The 22,656-nt window shown below is 40.4% G+C and overlaps 1 protein-coding gene across 1 annotated transcript in view; it reads right to left on the bottom strand.

Moving 5' to 3' along the window:
* Nucleotides 1-22,656, bottom strand: part of LOC102372201 (partitioning defective 3 homolog) — a 196,974-nt gene that overhangs the window by 139,197 nt on the left and 35,121 nt on the right. The window contains exons 6-7 of the mRNA XM_006037929.2: nt 6,102-6,241; nt 1,417-1,545 (exon numbers count right to left, since the gene is read on the bottom strand). Of these exons, the coding sequence (XP_006037991.2) occupies nt 1,417-1,545; nt 6,102-6,241 (269 nt within the window). The remainder of the gene's footprint in view (nt 1-1,416; nt 1,546-6,101; nt 6,242-22,656) is intronic.

Here is a 22,656-nt window from a genome sequence, read left to right as displayed (position 1 = left end):
TGGAAGATATGCAATAAAACAGAAATTAAAGCGGTTAATATCAAGGTGAAAGAGTTCTTTAAGGGTAGTCTATCTGACAAGAAATGAAGCAGCTTACAGGAAATTTTATATAAATTACTCCATATATTATTACTTATTGCAACTTGCAAAAACAAGTATAAAAATAATATAAAAAGAATTAAGGAATGTTCTTACTTTTAAGAGTTTATTTAAAAAACCTTGAAGGCATTTCAATTCATCTTTTGCAAAGTTACTAATACTGTGTAAATTACATCACAGGACTTTATAAACAGATTGCTTTCTAGCCACTCAGAAGGATGTGATGTGATTTCCATACCATTCAATTTCATCCACTCTTTAAGGGAAAGTTTTCATAAACCATGACATATCAGTACCTAAAGTCACATCCCAAGAGGATTAAGCTAACAAATGCAGTTCATTTACAGCCTTCCCTGCCACTATAATTTAATAGATTTAAATGTTGTTTTGAAAGAAAGTCAGTGCAAAGACTGATGTTAGATGTTTTAAAATGGTCAAAAGAAGCTATTACTTTTGCATTCAAAATGCTACAAACTGACTAGAAATTAAACAAATCAGTTTACATGCCAAAGAGAGAAGATGACATGTTCTCTTCTTTTGCTTTTTCAAGAGAATGAAGCCAAAGAGTTTATTTTAGGAGGTACACAAAACTATATTCACACAAACAAATTCAGCCTATTAACTGAATACAGAATAAAACGCACCTGCTATATTCATGGTTTAACTTTTGTTACAAAAAAGCATCTTAGGTAATAATCAGGGAAATATTTGTATACACTTTGCAAATTAACAGGTATAGTGATAAACTTTGATTGTGTCAGTTTGCTTCAATTTTTCAGAAAACACTCTCTCAATTACCCAAGTAAATGAATAATTGTGGGGTTTCATTCCATATAGGGATTGCTTTTATATTCAAATAAGAACTCTTTTTCTTGTAAATTCCTCCTTTTTATACCAGAGCATTCATACATACTGTTCCAGTATGGATTTAAATGCTTTGAAAATTTTGTGATCATGAAGTGGGACAAATGCCAAGCTTTCAAACGCAGACTCATGAGTGTGAAAGATATGAAATAATAAAGTCATCTGCATGCATCAAAGCAAAGTCCATCCAATAACTTTTCCTAATAAGCATTTTCTGTCACACATTACAATCCCCATAATCTGATTTTAAACCAACTACTCACATATTATAAATGTTTAATTCCAACACCAGAGCTTCAAAAAAATGTTCATACAAACGTAGTGACAAGAAAATAATGGCAACTTATTGACTTGTGTTCAGTTCTAGCCACAGACATTTACCAGCAGATATCAAAGCCACATCATTTGTTCATTTTCATCTAAAATCTCTTAGCTGCTCTCTATTTTACGCACCAGTTCCCTTGGATGGAATGCTTCTTCCTGACGAAAAATCAAAAGGCTCACAGTCCCTCCCATCTTGGTGCTTCTCAGCAGGGAGACAACTTCCTCTTGGGTTTTGCCTGTTAAGTCAACCCCATTTACCTATAAGAAATAAAATATTAGAAATTGCTAAGGGTCCAGTAGCAGAGAGTACTATCGCGTGTCACAACACACACAATACATTTGAAGGCAAAACTTGTTTCAAATTCACAAGGAACTAACATAAGGGGGTTCAACGCAATGGGAATTTTGCTTATCTTTTTAGTGGAAATAGAATTAACCCAATGTAGAGGAAAATGCGGAACAGTATTTTTTTCTTGGTCCATGCTCCCAACAATACGTTATGACTATCAATGAAAAGATGCTCATGAAATGTGTCACAGTGACAGCCCTGGAGACCTCAGAACTCTTTATAATAAAAAACAGATACAACATGGATAGCAGCTTTGGAAATCTCTGTACATTATCTCTCCATCCCATAAACATTTGAGGAGTGGTTTACAAAGGCACAGATAGGAGTTAGCAGCTTAATTCCCACTGACTTCAAATGGGAATCAGACATCTACTTTTACACTTCTGAACTTCTTCCACTGAGAATTTTTTTTTTAAACTACAATAGAGCCTGAAGAAAAAATATGTTATCTCCTCTCATTTTCCCCAAATAAAGGAATTTTTCAATTTTAAAGAGTTTTGATTATTGTAACTACCCCTAGGATGCATAATTTTAATGCTGCTACAACACACACCAAATCTGGAGAACAAAGCCCTTCCCACAAATATGTAAGAGGTTGGAGAGTGGAAACATACAACACATTTCAGAGGTTTAGAGGGTATAGTGTTCCTATATAATAATGGTAAGCAGCCAGAGGGACAAATGCTGTAAAGCGATGTGGCACTTCCGTGTGCTAAGAGCCTTTCCTACCTGCATTAACTAGTCCTCTACACAACATCTGAGTAAGCAAAACAAATGATATTGTTAGTTTCACATGGGACTGCTGGTTACAGAACTAAGTAGCGAAGCAAAATCATTAACCTTTTCCTCATATGCACATTTTTCTTCACCATTAGCTGATAAAACAGCAAACTGAAACCGATAAAGCATCCTGCTATTTCATTTTGATGCTTGGTTCATAAAAGGAGGGTAACAAGCAATTGAGAAACAGCCAAACAAACAAGAAATGGAGAACAATTTACAAGAACCTTGGAAGGAGCCATAGAAAGGTAGAAACAGAAAGAAAAAGTAGACATGAAGCAAAGTGATGATTACTGTGGAGCAGAAAAAAATCTTTTGTTCATTAATACTGTATTTGCTTACATACAGCATGCACCTTTTCCTCCCTGCAAATTACAATCCATGTATTAACTGGGGAAGCTGATTTCCTGACAGGGCTAGAAGCACTCTACTTTGATTCCTGCTCTACAGTGCAGCAGCTGTGGCAATACTGTTCAGGCAACTGAGGGAGTCAATTGATATAGTGGCTCATTGTTCTTCACTTCAGATGTATTAACAATTGTCTCTCGGGTTTAATGGTCTTGAGGTTCCACTAATCAAGCTAACTCCCTCAGGGGAATTTTGCTTCCTCCTAGCTGTTCCTAGTTTTGCTTCCCCACTAATTTTAGAGCCCTAGAGACTCTTTAGCGCTTCCAAAATCACAGATCCATCCAGAGGATAAGTCAGCTGAAGATAAGGTTTTGTCCGCGCTCCATGTTGCTATAACTAGGGGAAAAAAATCTTTTTTGCCCTTCATTTGGCCTTTCAAAAAGAAGTGTATATTATATTCATTTTGGAAATGCTAAATTATATGAATGTAGCAGTCAGACAAAATTACCAACAATTCTTATATGGCATTTCCTACCAAATGGTTGTTATACAAGTTGACAGTAGCAGTTATAAAACATCTCCCTGAATGGAGGAAAACAAAACAGCAAATATGGTGATGCAAAATGCAGAAGTGACAAGATTGAAAAACAGAATGAAAGACCATCTTATTCTGGAAGTGGTAATTAATCTAAACAAAGACAACAGGCCAAAATTAATCACCTGATAAATTAATGAGTCTAATGGAGTTACATGATAGATAAACATAAGCTAATATTAGAAAAAAGCTGACTAAGCTGATTGCTTGTTGATAACAGGACACTGTAGTTAATGCACAAGTTAATTCCAGTGTTGCGAGCAACAAAATGTGAACCTCCAGCTTAAAATGAACTGAAGCACTACCAATCTTCATGCAGGAGCAGAAGGGATTGACAGTAAAGAAGCCGAACTGCTAACACATATATGCTTTGAATAGCTCTCTCTCCTAGTTTCCTGTTACTCATCACATAGTTATCATTCCCTATTTCTCCATTTCCTTCTTCGAAGCTCCTTCCTTCCATTCTCCCTTCCCTAGATCCAGATCTGGTCATTAAGAAGGCAATCTTACACACTGAAAAATCACTGAAAACCAACCACCAAGTTCTCTAATAGACTACAAGCCTCCAAGAACCTATTGCAAAGCAAAAATCACCCCATCCCTAACATTTCCGGAGGGAACTCAGTCACCAAGGCCCACACATCTTTTTGAAATGCCTATTCAAAAAGGAGAAAAATATGCTCTTATCTTTTGCCTGTCTGTCTGTCTTCTATAATTTTTTTAGGACGAAGGGAAGAAACAACCCTTCCCCAGCATTCAAAGACCAGTTACATCTTTACAAGGTCCAGGTTCATGGTTATTTCAAAACAGCAGGAAAAAATATGTCCTCCTTTCTTTTGTCTACGGCCTTACAGGGGTTGTTGTTTGTCCAGAATATTTTGAACTAAAAGTTGTGCCTTAGAAGTTTGCATAATTTAATTAAAAAATATTCTACTCCAACCCCACCTTCTCCCCATTTTCAAATAACTGTGGGAAAATTACATTTTTGCCTTCTACTTATTCATGAGAAACCTCCTCTGTTTCCCCACAGGGCATAGATCTGGTATGAACAAGTGTGGGCATGGATAAGGAATGGATGGAGGAAAGTTGCCTACTTTCCACCAGTGAGTAGATGGCAAGCCACTGAGATAATTAAGATCCTCAAGGCTTATATGTAACAATCTACCTCTTTGATTCATTATCAATTATTTCAAAATTTAAGAAAAATTCTACTTGGAGATTTTTTTTTTTTTTTACTTCAATATATAAGCAATGCCATTCATAGACATTAGGGCTGGAAGGGACCTCAGAAGATCATCGAGTCCAGCCCCCTGCCCAAAGGGTAGAAAGTCAACTAGGGTCAAAGGATCCCAGCAAGATCCAAATGTTTCTTAAAAGAGTCCAGAATAGGTGCTTGCACCACCTCTGGAAGGAGTCTATTCCAGGCCTTGGGGGCTCGGACTGTAAAGCAGTTTTTCCTTATGTCCAGCCTAAAACGATCTTGGAGGAGTTTGTGACCGTTTGACTTTGTCGTCCCTTGGGGCGCTCAGGTGAACAGGCATTCCCCCAGATCTTGATGTACTCCCCTTATATATATACTTTTGGCAGCCACTAAGTCACCCCTGAGCCTGTGGTTTCCAGGCTGAAGAGTCCCATGGTTCTCTGCCTCTCACCGTAAGGCCTGTTCTCTTGCTGTCTGACCATGCACGTGGCTCTTCTCTGGACTCTCTCAAGCTTTTCCACATCCTCTTTAAATTGTGAAGCCCAGAATTGGATGCAGTATTCCAGCTGCGGCATCACCAAGGCCAAGTACAGCGGGAGGATGACATCCTGACATTTGCTTGAGAAGCATCTCAAGTTTGGTTCGCTTTACCAGTTGTGACATCGCATTGATGGCTCATGGTCATCTTGTGGTCAATCATGACCCCCAAGTCCCTTTCGGCCATGGTCCAGTGAGCATAGCACTGCTGAGCCTATAAGCGTTATATGGGGATTTTCCCCCCCGAGGTGGAGTACCTTGCAGCACTTTTCCATATTGAATGTCGTCAGGTTTCTATCCGCCCATTTTTTAAGCCTGTCAAGGTCAGCCTGGATCACCAACCTACCCTCAGGTGTGGATGCTATACCACAAAAGTTTGGTGTCATCAGCGAACTTGGCCAGTCTGCTTCTGACACCAATGTCCACATTGTTAATAAAAATGTTAAAGAATATAGGTCCAAGGAGGGAGGCTTGGGGGACACCACTGGTCACAGAGCACCATGATGATTCACTCTGTTGATTATCGCTCTCCAGGTGCAACTCAATGTTATAACATTTGGCTAGCGAAAAAATGTTATAGTATGAAAAATTAAAGTGTGTTTCATATAAATTCAAATAGATTGTAAAAGTTATTTTCATCATTAATGAAGCAAAGATACTGCAGTGGTATAAAGAAATTTGGTGCAGGGTTTTAAATTTCCCCTCTGTTAATTAGGCTGGATCTATTTTTTTATCTTTAAACATATTACAAATGAAGTATGCATACAATTTTTAACAAAAAAAGAAATCATACAAGTAGTTTCCTGTGATAAAGAAAGCATTTGTGTGGGGGATATCTTTTATTGAATCAATTGAATAGTTGGGATAGACTTAGACAAGGTTTCAAATGCAATGCATTCTCACAGGTACAACACTATGGCTACAACATTACCAAAATATGAAGACAACTGACCTATATAAAAAATACAGAGGGTTTTCTGAAAAAATATGTAATGTCTCATCACCTCAATCAGTCGGTCTCCAGCCTTTAGTCTCCCATCTTGAATGGCTGCACCTCTGGGAAGGATGTTCTTCACATAAATTGGAGCTGAGCCACCAATTGGTACATCTCTTGAAGTGATACTGAACCCTAAGCCTTCTGTACCTGCATAAACAATTTAAAATATTATTTGCCAAAGATGCACATATAGGTTTGGTTATACTGCACTATGATTCTACCAAACAAAACAAATATGTCCCTTACACACATTTTGTATTGGTGATAAAAACAGAGGTCTTCTAACAATAGTGCATAACAATATATAAAAATACCAAAAACTAATACAGTTAAAAATACCTGCAAAGTCCAAACAATACAGTTAAAAGTTAGGTGCCCAGTTCTACAGCATAATGGATTGTTCAGTTTATTCACAGTTAACTTTTCATGATGACAATCTCCAAGTATTTATCATAAATATCAACCTTAAATCTTTCAATAAGATGAATGAGAAGCAAATAAGGCAAAGCATACCAGGTATCCTTTAGTTCCTTGTAAACCTGGATTTTGTCTTTGATACTGGTCAGAGTTCACTTATTTTGTTGGTCAATAATCTCTTCCTTCTGTGTGATGACACTTTCAGCAACCTCCTTCTTATGACTCTTTCAAGAGTTTTTTTTTTGTCAGCTCACCTATAGTCTCTGGCAGATGATGGATGGAATCACAGTTCAGTGGTCCCATCCTTCCACTCCAAATGATCTCAAGAGTGTTTTCTGTCAATTGCTCATCTGCCCCAAGGCCTCTCTCATTCCATTCTCTCTTGCATTGTGCTCCAAATATTCATATTACCACTAAGGCAGACAGTGAGACCATGTAGGCTACAGTGCTATCAAGATTGCAATAAGCTTTAGGTCTTTTACTGAATCCAGATCTAAACTTTGCCTGCCTAAGATGGACTGAAATGCACTTTAGACAAATTGGGAGAGAAACAGGAGAAATGATTTGGAAAGTATAGCTGATGTGGTCTGCCCATGTTATTAAGAAGCAACAGCAAAAACTGATTAGTGAGGTGAATATGCTGGAGTGTTTCAGGATCCTGAGTTCACAAGTAGCAAAAAGGGCTAAAAAGGCTCTTTGAAGTTGACTGTAAGCTAATATATGATTTGTAATTTCTCTTTGGCTTTAGATTATCCAGTAATTGATGATTTTGTGATCTCCACAATTAGTTAGCGCCACATGGGCCTATTGTTGAAAACAAATTAGAATATTTCAACTAGTGCTGAATGTTGACAGCCACTTCTGGAACTCAGGGCTCAACAGAAAAAGATTATATCTACACCTAAAATCTTTAACACCCTGCAGGATTTGGGTGCTGGCTACATCAGGGTATGTCTACAGGTGTAAATATAACAGAGTAATCTAATGAATACCCAGTAGCATGCACTTCAGACTAGCCACCTGTGTAAATCTATAATGGACCTAGTAGAGCTTATGCCTTTACTACTAGGCAGGTGTAGTCATACTTCCAAATGTAGCATAGACGTCCCAGGAACAACCATCTCCTTTTGTGCACAAATCACAGCAACTGAAACTAGCTCAGGCTCTGTTGTTAACAGTTGCTAGACCTGTCCTCCAGGAAGTTGAACATAGTGTTCTCTGTGGAGGGTGAGGTAATTCTGAAGTCTGTTTAATCCAAAGACTATATTGGCTTCCACAATATACTATTGTGCTCCACCGCTTATTTTTTGACTAAGGAGGGTGATATACACATAATCGAAAAGGAGAAGGGATCCAACATTATTCCATCTGGGAATTTTTTTCTTTGCACCAGTCCCCCAAAACATGCACAGAGTTTAATGATGAGCACATTTAAAATCAAGATGGTCATCATGAAAGAAAGAAACAACAACAACAACAACACCACTCTGTTCCCTCAAACGTAACTCCTGCACAAAATGACCAAAACTGCTTACCTGGATATGTACACACCACAAGTAAGGTATTTGGATGGCATTGCTCAGAACTTCGGGACAGAACAATTGCTGCAGGCTAACATAACATAAAATAAAATTTGCCTTCCTCAATTCTACAATGTTCAAGATATTTAATGAAGGCAGCTACACAAAATTTATCACCTCAATTTCTTAGAAAGATGAACCCCCTACCCCCACCACCCACCCACAAATCTCAATTCCTATATTTTCATTAGGGATTCCTGCTATTTTAATGGTCTTGCAAAATTTTCATATCATTCTTTACTTCTACAGAATCAGTTTCTCAAATGACTGCTCAATTTTTCACTGCAGGGTTTAGCCGCTCTTCATTTTAAACATAAGATTCCATTTTGTAGAGTGTTCTGTCTTGAACATATTTTTGGGTACCTATAAGATAATGTTTTTGAGCTGCTAAAAAGTCTTGACTTTCATTCAGAAACAACTACATGCTCAAGGCAACATTGCTTTACAGTTCAACTTAATTCTCACAGAAAACCCTGCAGTATCCCACAGGAGCTGAATGATTTTATCTTTTTTGTAAACATTAAACAAATAAATAAGTTTTATCAAAGGGTGGATTCATAATTTTTATGCCTGGGCATGTAAATTTGCAGGATAAATTTTGCTATGCTGTTTTTATATATGCTTTGTTCTCCCCCTACAGTCAAGATGACTCCTGGGTGCTATTCTGTACTTGCTTTTCACTGCTGTATTTTTAATGCTCTTATATCTAAGAATTCAGGGTAAGTGCATTTCAGGGTTTTTTTTCAAAATTATTTTAATATTTCTGGGGAAATATATTAATGATCTCCCAAATGACTTAGATGATGTGTTCTTTTTCTGCAAATACTGTAACATTCCAGCCATACCTGCATACTATAAAACCCCTACAAGCTGATGAGTGCCTAACTGGCCAAAACTCTTCTTCCAATCGTGTCTTCATTTAACAGGGTGCACCTTGATAATTGAATTTTTAAGTACAACCTCATCTTCCTGGGCATGGTTGAAGATTTTTATATCTAGGAATCAGTCATGTATATATCTACATTGGTCTTTCAATAAACTTGTATCCTAAAAACATAACAAAAAACATCCAGTATTGGAGAAACATGTGATCACCGTCCATGTGACGATGACATATTTTGCCAGCATAGACGTGCATAAAATATATTCTATGTTCACAAAAATCCTGAAAGAGCACACGGAGGAGTACTGGTAGTTGTATGAAGCCAGAGTTCTTTTTGTTTTCAAATAAGTTATTAATATTTATGCGAGCATTTGCTCCATCAATTTAACTAGCTCTATCTTTCACCATAGCAGTCTTTGCTATCTTTTGCCATAGCAGTCTTTTGGGTCTTCAGTATTGCTTGGTCAGAATACATGCATTTCAAATGCTGTTTGGGGGTTTGAGGAGCTTTGGAAACTACTAGTGCAAGTAGTTAAACTCAGGGCAATAATAAATATTTTTTATATCTGGATGCATTTTATGCCTATTATTGAATTTTTGCTCAATCAATCCAATTAGCCATGCTCCATATGCTACAGCCAACTGGGAAGCAGCAATGTATATTGCCTAAGTGACCAGAGAGAATCTTAATACCAGCCTGCTACTGAAAGAGGCCAGATGACTTCAATTCATAAGATGTAAAACTATGTGTTATATTGATAAAGGAACTGAGCAAATATGTCAGGTTATAAAAATCCTTAATTTAAAGGATGGAAGAAACTGGACATACACATAGGCACAGAGTGAAAACTGCCATGGGAGGATTATCCTTCTTCCTTCCCCTCCCCCAAAATACATAATATTTTACTGCCTTGATAGCCCCCTCATCATGACAGCAAGCTTCACACACAGACTCTCCTTCCTCTTTTTAAAGGGGTTAGACCCCTGATGGCCCAGACTGACTTTTAGAATCTCTACCTGATTATTTTCCATTTGAGCTAAGCTCTGTAAATTTCAAGCTTATCTTTCATAGGATTTCAAAGACAAAGGCAGGAAATGGCTATGTTACTGAATGAGTGTGGAATTCATATCTCCCTCTATAGCTGCAATCTCTGAAGATGATCAAATTACACTTAATGATATTGAAATTATTGAGGCATTTAGAAATTACCCTACTGATTTGTGCAATTCAATTTTTTAGGCCTCTCTTGATAACACCAGTAGCTCTCTTGGAAGTTGAAGCTTCCTGCCTTTCTTGAATACAATGCTGAATAAGTGTTCTGGGGTCAAGTTACCCCAGTGATGATATTCAGAAAGCTCAAATTTGAAGGCAATGATACATATTAAAAAAGTCAATTAATTGGACAGTAAGTACCCCATTAAAGGAAAAAAATTCTCAGCATAGCACTCCAACCTGAAACACAGAAGTAGCTTCAAATTTGGGGGTTATTCTGGGAAGAAAGAAAAAAAATCCTTCCACTGCATTATACTTACACAACTGTGCATATGCATGCACACACACGGACACATGTGCACACACTTAACTATACAAGGGTGTTTCAGAAACTAATGATAAATTGGCTATCCACACTGTATGTCTAGACAAAATGGGAAACTACACAGCAGGACAGAACACTGACTGTGGCATTGTTGAGCACACCTGTCATTTTGTGCTGAATACATGTAACACTAGTGAGCACTGAGGCCAAGTAGAAACATTAAAAAAGCATGAACCTAAATTGATTCAATCTTTGCAGGTTAGTCTTGTGTGGGCCGGGAGCGACCCGAGCCCTTTTCCATGCTGCACGTGGGCTGTGGCCAGCAGCCTGGGCACGCTGGATCGGAGAGGGAGGGCGACAAGCTGGAATTAGGCACAAACGCTTAGCGGTAGTTTTAAAGATTGTTTACTTACACCGAGATGGCAGTGGTGCAGGCTGGAAAACTTGCTTGAGTTGCGGTTACAGACACAGACAACACGAACGGTCACGTGGAGTTTGCTAGGATCCACGGAACAGAGCCCCGGATGCTCTGGGTGAACGCGCCACCAAAATCGGAATCAGAGATACATCTTATAAAATTTGCGCTCGAAGACGGGAAGAGGTGGGCGATGGATCAGGTCGCCAAGCTCCTCTGAATCTCACACAGGGTCTCTATTACCCTGCCATGTATCCAGAGTCCCCACGAGATGGATGTGGAGTCCTCTTCGGCTTAGGCGGAAACTGCTCAAGCCTCTTATACGGCTAACAGGCCAATCGTTAGCTGCCACGTGGGAATAATTTAAAACTAGCCAATAGCGGGAAACAAATTTGCATACCGGTAGCAGGAACTCTTTTGCACCATGCATTTCTCTTGCAACTTGAGCAATGCACCCTGCAAAAGAAGCTGCAGTAAGGCAGGAAACTCGTCCCTGCACCGGGGTTTTCCTCTGTAACAGGAAATTCTCCTGTACAATGAAGCTGCAACTTGGCAGGGATAATTCTGGTGCCGAAGCACACACAAAATCATGCCTTTGGGTCATGACAAGTCTAACCTGCATATAGTGAACTGATTTGCAAGAGAACAGACATTCACTTTTGTTCCAGAAATGCAGTCACATACCTGCAGTGGCTCAGGCTAGAAGCTGGGGAAGCGCTAGAGTAAGCCCTCCCTTCCCTTTGGCAGCAGTTTTGAGACTGGAGGGAAGCTGACCGAGAGTGGGGAGGGCATGGCCAGGCCCTGGCAGACTGCTGGGTATAACTGGGGAGAGGCTTAAACTTCCACCCTGGCCTGCAAGGACCCAAGGGGGAGGGAGTCCCTGCCAGGTTTGTCCCTAGGGGGAAGTAGCTAGACACTGGCTAGGGCAAAATCTCAGGTGAAGTGGGAGTAGAGAGGGGAATTGAACTCCCCTACCTCCCCCTCTCTCCCATGGGTATGGGGACCCCAGCCAGGGTCTGCCCAGTTTTGTGCCCCGCTGGTGGCTCGCAAGGTGGGGGACATGGCCACAGCCAGCTGGCATGGCCTCGCCTCCCCAGGGAGGAGACTGGGGCTGTGGCTGGAGTTGCAGCCAGCTGGGAAGGGCCCTGCCCCTGCGGCCCGGCCCAGCACTTCTATCCCGCCCTCAGCAGCACCTGCAGCGGGGCCAGCCCGGGCTGGGCAATGGAGACAGGGCCCTTCCCAGCTGGCTGCAGCTGTGACAGCCCAGCCTGGCATGGACAGGTGGTGGCTGGCCAGGCAGTGACACGGAGACGGGCACCTTGGTTGACAAGACTAGCCAAGCGGGATGAGTCCTTCCTGCCCGCAGCTGCTCGGTCTGCGGTGGAGGCGCAGATAGGCCTGGAGCCCAGCAGCCCCCTGCCATGGGGGCTCATGCGCCCACAGCTGTCACCACCTGCCCCCTGCAAGGTACCTGTTCGTCCATCTCATGTGGCAACTAGAGATGGACAAGCAGGACCCTTCCCAGCCAGCAGCAGCTCCATGACAGCCCAGTCCAGCTTGGGTGTGGGAAGCCAGAAGCAATCCTGGTGCACAGCTCCCACGGCCCCTGCTCAAGCCACAGCCAGCTAGGAACGGCCCCACCTCTGCAGCCCAGCCAAAGATGGACCCTGCATACCTGCCCTCAGCAATGTCCATGGGCTGGCCCAGCTCAGCCCCGCAGCCCCAGCCTCAGACCCAGGTGAGGCGGGCGGATGGCAGGGCCATACTGGCCAGCTCTGACCACACCCCCCACCACACGAGCGGCCAGCAGGGTGGAAAGCTGGGCAGACCCCAACTGGGTTACCTGTACCCAGGGGAGAGAGGGGAGTTTAATTCCCCTCCCTGCCAACCCTTTGCCTGAGGCTGCTGCCCTGGCTGGCTCTAGGCACAACCCCGCCCTTGCCTCTGGAGGGCGGAGATGTGCGCGCGGGTGCACGCGCACACACACACACAGTAACGGGAGCAGCTGTCCCCTGGCCAAGCAGACCCTGGCTGTGTTGCCCTGGTGGGGAGAGAGTAGGGAGGGAGAAATAAACCCCCTCCCTGCCCCTTCACCTTAGGGGCCCATGCTGGCCAGCATCTCACCATACCCTGGCCTTGTTCTGGCTAGAAAGAAGAGGGGTGGGGCCAGCCCTGCTCTCTGGAGCAGACACACAGCCCAGCCCAGGCCTAAAAAGCATGCTGGGGGACTCTGATTTAACTTGAACCAGGGAGGGGGCTGGGACAGAAGTTCCGTAAGCCAGTTTCACCCAGACCAGTTAAGTCTGATACCACATTCAACCAGGTTGATCTTAAACCAGTTTTGGCCATTTTAAACCTGGTTTGTGTACACTGAACTTCTGTTCTGTTACAGGTTTAAACCAGTTTCTGATCACTTAAATCGATTTATGTGCAACTTCTCCCCATAGCCCTAAACAACATGCAACTGTCAGCGTACACCAAAGAGCAGAGTACTATCATTTATTTTTTGTGGGCTGAAGGTGTCCAAAATTCATAATAGGATTATGGCACAGCACAGTGAGAACTGCATGACTCAACAGAAGGTCTATGAGCGAGTGAAAAAGTTAAAAAAATAGCCACGGGTCTGTAGTGAATGAACTCAGCATAAGACACCCCAACACAGCCATGACAGAGGACAGCATTGGCAAGGTCAACATCACTGTGCATGCAAACAGGTGAGCAAGCATTCTTGAACTAGTGGCAGATGTAGGTGTAAATGTTGGCAGTATCCAGGCCATTTTGCATGATCAGTTGAATTATCAGAAAGCACGTGTCCTTTGGGTGCTAAAGCAACTGACAGTTATGCATAAACAACAAGGTGTGGATGTGTATACCCAGCTTCTGCAACATGTATGGGATGAAAGTGAGGGGTTCCACTTGTGCATCATCACCGGCTATGTGACCTCGGTTCACTGTTATCATCCCAATAGAAAAAGGCAGAGCATGAAGTGAAAATACACATCATCGCCACTATCGGAAATATTCCATGCTCAACAATCCTCTGGCAAGGTCTTGCTCATCCTATTTTAGAATTGCACTGGATCACTCCCTTGGCAATTTTATGGAGCAGGGGATGATGATCAGCAGCAACACGTACTGACATTTTCTAAGACCTACTAAAGCCAGTTATTTGGACTAAATGGCATGGAAAGCTCCAGCATGACAATGTGAGACCACACAATACATGGGTGACTGTCACAACTTTGTATGAACTGGGCTTTGAAATCTTACCACATCTGCCATACAGTCCTGATCTTGCACCAAGTGATTATCACCTATTTGGACAATTGAAAGAGATTCTTTGTGGGTACACATCTGCCATTGATGCAAAGGTACCTTTCATGGTGCAGGCGTGGCTGTCGCAGGAACCAAGAAGTTTATTTGAAGACAGTATGTCAAGAAATGTGCTACTCACTGGAATATCCATATTTCAAAGCAGGGCAACTATGATGAAAAGACTATAAAGAAGAGGTAGTGGTATGGGTGAAGATAAGGAGGAGCTGAGAGAGCTGGGGAGGGGGACAGCAACTGTGGCTCCAACCCTAACCCCAGGACCAGACCAGAGCTGAGACCAGATTCAAAGCTGCAGTAGCTGCCTGCCCCCTGCTACCTCATACTTGAATCCAGGACACAGACCTTCCCCCTCCCCACTACAAGTTAAATGGGTAAAAAAAGGCTGACTTGGATTTGAACAAATATGGTTTTGTCAACTAGGGCATGCGGGGAAAGTTGCAATCTTGGTGCTGTACTGTTAAACATAGGGAGAGGCTTTGCTGCAAAGGCCCAAAGGGGCTTCACCTTGACTCATTTTGACCTTTGCATTATTTTTTACATAGAAACTTTGAGGTGTTAATTCATTAACTAATTATCATTTCCAACTGTACGTGCAAGGGCTAGGCTGGAATCTATCCAAGCTCCCATCTTCTCTCAAGCCTAAGTGCTTGAGAACAATAAAAAGTGATATATTGTTGCAATAAATGTTCTTTGCAGTTTTGTATCTAATTAATTTTATTTCAGTTTTGTCTGCTGGGAGCTGAAAAAAGCACAGGCTACTTAAATGGCGAGACTGTTTTGCTGATCACTAAACTCCCTGTAATCTCTTTTTTGGCATGTAGATATAAATTAACTCTTTGTTAAGGCAAAAGGTTGGATTGAGCCACAAATCCATGATTCGATGGACTGGTACTTGGCTCCAGTCTCTACCCGAGACCCTGCAGGCTGAAATCTTTCATCAAAACATGTATAAATGTGGACCTAGCCCTGAAGATTGAAAACTTTACAAATGTGACCCAAATAATAAAAATGTGACCAAATAATTCTTTTCAGAATCTGTTAGGGTTAACCACACTTATCTTACTGGGATAATAATTCTGAAATCCAATTATGAACTTTCACATTGTTTTTAAACTCCTGCCTGGATATAAGGCTGGACACTGGGTGGCAGTGCAATAGGAACTGTTTGGCACATGCATATCTAATGCCCATGACATGAAGATGGACGATTCTACTTTGACTGCTGATGCGGAGAAAGAATCAAGATGATTAGGTATAACTAATTAGGTAGACACAGAACACAAACTGCCACACCTTATATAATTAAGGTCATGGAAATAAATATTTATGACATTATATTGGTGGTGCACAGTTGAAGGTCAGTCAAAGGTACATTGCAAAGAAAGCCACTCATTTAATTCAATGTTGCCGATACTACTCTTAAAATTAGCATGCAACAAAGCAGGTTGTTGCCTAAGAAAGCGTATGCCTATCAGCACCAATTAGTCTTTAAGGTGCCAGCCTGCTCTACTTTCTATATAAAATGTGTCGCATTATTACATTAAAAGAAATCTAGGTAAAACACTGTACCATACACAGCAATGGTTGCAGGAGGTAGTGAGTCCATTCAAGTCCCTGCTATTTTTTCAGTGAAGTATCTTCTTTAAGATCCTTCTCAGGATAGTTAGATTCATTATTTCATCAACCATGAACTTTGTCTGGTTTAGCATGCTTCATTAGAGTCTGCATTACACATGAGTGCTACGCAGGAAGACAGCCTATTGTGATGTCATAAAAAAGGTTTCATTAAGCTGATCACAACCATTTTAGATTCTCTTTGACAAGTTATTTTTGTGGCCCTTTATTTTGAGATCCATATTTTCAGAATTGTGCATGCACAATCAGAGTAATTGCATGTGCAAATGATCACTTGAAACTTAACTGGTCACCTGGCTGTGAAATTACTGCAGCTGCAGGTGCAATCAAGGTAATTGCACAAATTAATTGCATATCAGAATCTATGCAGTTTTGCAAATTTAGAACAGCATTTGTTCTCCAAGCAAAGTACACACTCCTCAATAAATCTGGTGACCATCCCAGTATGAAAGTTCAGACCTTTCTTACAACCTTGCTAAGAAAAAAGGATCCAAAATATTTTTGCCAGGGGAAAACAAGGTTTGCAGCACTTCACTTCTCTCAATAGCTAAGGGGGGGAAGTGCCAGAAGTGATTTTGATTTCATTTTTAAGTATCAGATTTGAGGAAGTTTTTTTCAAAAGGAAAGAAGTGACTTAGAAACCTAAGCTTCAAAAAGTGACTTAGACACTCAATATCCAAAATCCTATTGAGACTTCAGCTCATAAATCCATTTTTAAAATAGGGCATCGTTTTGAAAAACAATACCCCAAACATGGAGAACTTCAGCTCCAAAGGTGAATGCCTTGAGAAACAGAACAGAATCCACTGGGACCAGCGTGCTGAGATGGGTGGTCAATAGGAAATGATGAAAGTAAAAATATGCTTAAAATCGTGCCCTTCTCTATGACACAGGGTGCACATGCACATACCAACTGGACCATTCCAGAACATTACAGACTAGGAACTTGTTCACAATTGAGGGAAGTGCTGCACCTGTGACACTAGGCAGAGAGCACCCAGCCCAGGATGTCTTGCACCGGAAGAGTTGGGGGGGAGACCCTGCACCCATGCTTTGGTGGCCCCAGGGAGAAAGTAACCTGTGGCTATCGGTGTTTTCATTTTTTCTGCTTTTTCTGTTCTCCTAAACATAAGCTCAATATACTGCAAACCTGCAGTATGCTTACCTGACTTAGTGAGGATGAGGGGGGTTTAGAAGAGAGCTTAAAACCATGCTTTTTGGTTCCCAGGAGCTGGGTAAGCTATGAGGGGCTGCAATTAAGTAAGGACTGAGAACTCAGATTGCTGTCAGAAAGATACTTTTTATTAAAAAAAGAAATGCAAGGGAAGACATTGATTAAAAGCAAAAGGAAAAAAAGGGAGCAGTAGAGTTTTGATTACATACCATAGTAACTAGTTGCAGTAGTATGTGGGGAGGGGGGTGGGGGGAAGCAGTGTAAGGAACAATGCAGTATGGGATGGCTAGAGGGCCAACCAGAAACATATTAGAGGGCTTGGAGCCCATATGTAATATTGAGTTGATTCACAATAGCACTTGCTATTCCAGGTACACTTGTGAACCATTCCAGGTGCATTTAAACCAGTTTAAGAATCACATATGTCTGTCAGCTACAAGTTTAAACTACTCTAAGTATTGTCCATACAGGTGTATAGCACCTTACACAGGGCTGTAGGGAAGTGCCTCCCCTCCACATGGCGTTCACAGCTGTGAAGTCTCCCCCTGCGGAATTCTAAGACCTTTGTCTGAAAAACTGAACAGACTTTTGTCCTTCCTTTCAAAATACTAGTGTTGCCATCTTTTCATCCAATACGTCACTAGTCTAAAGCGCTCACCTAGGATTTGGGAGGCCTGGATTATATTCCTTCATTTGTGCCTGATGCAAGTTAAATCTATATCACATATCTCCTAGGGGAGTGCCCAAGTCGCTGGGCTACAGGGGCAGTATTCTGGGGCTCAGTTATTCTCATGTTCTCCTGTCAAAGCTGTTTTCTTTGCTTTAAAGAGTTAAACAATCATTAGGCCAGTAGAACAAGATAAAAAGCAAGTCTGATAGACAGAACACTTCTAGAGAGAGAGAGAAAGAGGCATCATGGCTTGCGGTCCTTCTCCATTCAATAGACACAGGCAGCCATCTGTCTCGCAAGACAATTGATTTGCACCAAGTAAGAAATCAGCTCACTGAACATCTGTAAGTGTGGCTGTAGAACCTAGTTCTTAAATGACAATCCCTTAAGAACTCAGTGCATGTGAAATTCATGTTAACAGTTCTGAATGTGGTGCAGGATTGTTCCTGAGGTTTCTTGTTTCCTTTGCATGTTGGGTTCTTATTTCTTAGTTTTCACTCCATGCTTAATAGACTGTTTCCAAGCACTTCGGTCCTCAACACTCTTCTCTGACCCTGCATTCATTGCCTTCATAGCTCTCTTGCAAACATCTCTGAAATAAAGATAAGGGTGCCCACACAGTCTTCTTCCTGTAAACAGTTCTCCATACTGGAGATCCTTAGGTATAGGGCCATCATATGTTCTCTGCATATGACCAAGCCGAAGTTGATGCTGACTGAGAGAATGGATGCTCAGAATATTGCCATGTTCCAAGACCTCAGAGTAGACAACTTTCTCCCACCAGGAAATTCCTAGAACACTGCAAAAGCAGAAATGGAAGCTGCTGAGGTGCTTTTCTTGGGTAGAGCATGTCATCCAGGAATCACTGCTGTAAAAAGAGGCATTTATGATGCAAGCAGAATCTACTTTAACCTTGATCTTAATGGTCAGTTTGCTGTTCTACATCAGTTTGCTCGGCATGCTCATGAAAGCTGATGTTTTACCAATACAGGTATTCAGTTCCGGCTCAAGTGACAGGTTGTTGGTGCATAAATTTATTTACAACATCCAATATGTGTTCACCTATTTTGACCACTGATAGTGAACCAATGTTCTGGCCCATAACACTGGTCTTATTGATGGTGATTTTAAGGGTAAACTCTTGCCAGGCTTGAACAAAGTGACTGATGAGGCTTTGAAGGTCACTCTCTATGTGGGCTATCAGTGGAGTGTCACCAGCAGACAGCCCCTCACAACTCAAAACTTTTTGCATTTTAATCTTCACTTTAAAGCATGTGAGGCTAAATACTTTTCCATCTGAGTGTGTATGTAGATAAAATTCCTTCAATGGTGGTCCCAAAAGCATACATAAAAAAAAAAAAAAAAAAAAAAAAATCACAAACAGGGTTGGGGCTAGGACACAGACCTATTTGACTTTGCTTTGAATCTCAAAAACCTCAGATATTGATCCATCATAGCTGACTGTTCCTTGCATTTCATCATGGAAGGAGCAGATTACGCAGAGAAGTTCTGGTGGACAGCCAATATTTTCCAATAATTTGAAGAGGCCTTCTTTGCTGACAAGGTAAAAGGCCTTACAGACAGGTAAATGAAGGCAATATAAAAAGGTCACCTCTACCCCTGCATTTTTCTCGGATTTGTTATTGTAAGAAGATCATCTTCTGGATGCAGAGCTGTCCCTAGGGCATGGTGAAGCAGGGCGACCGCCCTGGGCCCCGCGCTTTGTGGGGGCACCTCGAAGCCAGGCAGAGTGGCCATGGCCCCTCCTGCAGGGCCTACCTGGAGCTGTCAGCTCAGTCCCGTGTCCCCAACTTGTTCAATGCAGGTGTTAGTCTTGTGGTGTGTCAGGGTTGACAGCAGTCTTATGCAGAGTTTAGATTACGGATTGTATAGGATGGTTTGGGTAGGCTGGACTAAATGACATTTGGAGATCACTTTCAGCCCTATTTCTCTATGATTCTATGAATGTCACCTTTTCCTGGGGCCTTGCCAATGGGCAGTCTGTCTATGACCCTACTTAGGGACAACTCAGTACTTAATATAAAATAGTCAGTGAACATGAGAGTATTTTGAGAAATGAGAATTAGAGTTTTCTGTTGCTTTCATGGTCACTTTACATAAAAGAATTTTTATCTAGATAAAAACCTCTTTCCAGCGCAAATAAAAATCTTCTTTTTGAAGAAGTTCATTTTGAATAAGCTCCTCAATTTTGCATTAAGGTGATATGAAAGCCATTTTGAAGCTTCTAGTCCAGAACAGGTTTGAGATACTCCATATTGTTTCAAGATCAGTATATTTGGCCAAGTGATGTGATGCTTGACTGAAAGCAGTCCTTCAGCAACTTCCAAGCAAAATGTTGTAGGTTATCGAGTATGTGCAGAGGGATTCTGGATCATTTTTCTTTGTAGTATGATATTTTGTATTCATAACTGTTGGGAGGGATTTTTCAGCTAAGTTGTACTGCCTTAAATCTAGTAGAGCTGATACAATGAAGAGTTAGTCTGTATTTTTGCTAGTGTAACTGAGATCAAAATTTAGCCAAATATTCTGAGTGGCATGTGACTGGCCTTATTATCTGAAAGGATTTTTTTAAATTTAATTTCTTCTTTAAATTTACTGTATATCCATTTGTACAATGTACAAATAAAAAACCCCCACAAGATAGCTGTCACACCTTTTGCTATCTTAATTTGTTTGAAGAGGGGCTGTAATACAGAGGCCTTAACAGTATTAGAATATCAGCAATAACCCCTAAATTGGTATGCTAAAAGTTCAGGCCCTGACCTTTAAGGAAAGATAAACAGATATCAATTTTCATTTAGAAAAGCCAACAAACATTCTGCATTGACTAAAACATATGACTGACCTTCTCTTCTGACTTTATTAAAGAGCTAATTTCTATGAAACACTGGGTTATTTTAAAATGCCAAAATGGTAATAAATATTAAGAAATCATAATTATGGAGGCCTGTACTGCAAGGACATCCTATTATGTAATTTTATATAGCATAGTTCACACAATATGTAAAAGCACAAATCAGAATAGGTAAAGGCCTCTCCCTACATTGAAGAAAGTCAATTCACACACAATGCATTATTTTCCAAAATACTCTGGTTAAATCAGAAGTGAAATTGAAGTTGAAGCCTTACATGCTTGTATGACTTAATGCACCCCATAAGGAATTTTTAATCTAATGATGATAATTGGTGAAATAACTGCAGTCTGTTAGCTGCAAAGAAAGCACATTTGTTAAGTTTCTATAAAGCCTCTATTATTACAACATCCTTCATTAGACATAATCAAAGACAATCAATGTCCCCATTGCACTCATATTTATAATAAACTACTTGGAGGTATACTTAAGCGTCTTGCTTCATTTCTTGCTGTGCATGTACATTCTCAGAGTAATCATATGAAAAATCACGATGAGAAGACGTTTCGTTCTAGCATGGATATTCATAAATGAAATAAAATATCAAAAATAATAATAGAATACTAAATTATCATGGGTAACTGTTAACATTCTGAGTCATGTGCTGTCTTTACATAGAAATTCTTCCAATGAAAATAATTTACTATAAACAAAATGGCAAACTTCCAATATCTATTGTAGGAGATTTTTTTAAGCCTTAAGTCTAAGCTTAAAGGCTTACTTTTTAATTAAATATTAAATATAAACACAGATCAATTGTATTTTTTTGTATATTGAATATTCAGTGCAACAGTTTACTAGCACAGGAGATATACAACTTTTTTAGATTGTGAACCAGGTCCTAAGAGACTCCATCTCCCTTCCATTCATGCTCATATCACATCCTTGGGGCAACTGCAACAGCTGCTTTTATGGCTATCCTATATTAGAAATGCATTAAACACTTTCTATCTATCTCTCATTTAGATTTTCAGGTAGAACACAAAGGCAAGAGCTGGGATCATGTGACCTGCCAAATTTCCACAAGGCCTGAAGAGAACCCCATAATACAGCCTGGATGTCTCTGCTCTAGCAAATACGAAGCCATGCTTGCATTCCTTCTCTCAGTACCTTGGCATTTTAAAACTGTTTATGACAAAATGATACATTTCCTCCTCTAGCTGACAATCATACAATCACAATTACTGTTGATGGTGTTTAAGCATAAGCTATGTGGAGCTATATTTTCAGAGAAAGTTAAAAAAAAAAAAAATCAGATGTGGCTATATATGACAATTTAGGTTTCCTATTTGTTCATTCTATTAAATGCCCCAAAAAGGTAAAATCAGTGTAGCAACTGAGGGCATACTTGTAAATCCAATGAGTCTTGCCTTAGTCAATTACAGTAAGTTTTTCCAAGCAGGCTGTCTTAAGCGGATGGCCTTAACTATTTTTGAAGAAGCAACTGTCAGCTCAACCTTATGTCATCAAAGTTTGTAGAGCTTAAAATTCAGTTACCAGAAATAAGCAATCTGGTAGTTCATGAGAAGTTCACATAAGAGAATGCATAATTTTAGAAGGAAACTAGGTATCCTAGTAATTTTGAAGCCACATTAAATCTCTAACTTTCAATATGTTCGGTCTTCAGTTCCGTTTAAGAAAAGATTAATACTAAATGGAAAACTTTTTCTATGAATGTTAAGTAAAATATGGTCAATGTAGTATACACATTGTCATATTGGTAAACTGTTCAATATACAATTTCAAATGTAATTTTTGTTCCTGCAGACTGTAATACATCTTGCCTTAAAATTATTTAAACTTCATAAAGACATTATGAAGCAAGGTCATAAAAAAGTCATTTGTCAACAATTATAATATAAGGGCAGAGTTAGAAGTTAATTTATATTTTAAAGATACTGAAATAACTACCATATCTCAAAATGACTGTATGGTAACTTTTTTGTAACTACTGACTTATGATAACTGCAGTATACATTCCATA

The sequence above is a fragment of the Alligator sinensis genome, unplaced genomic scaffold (assembly GCF_000455745.1).
Source record: "Alligator sinensis unplaced genomic scaffold, ASM45574v1 scaffold691_1, whole genome shotgun sequence".
Lineage (NCBI taxonomy): Eukaryota > Metazoa > Chordata > Crocodylia > Alligatoridae > Alligator > Alligator sinensis.
Note: the sequence above shows the minus strand (reverse complement) of the source record. Positions and strands in the feature narration are given on the sequence as shown.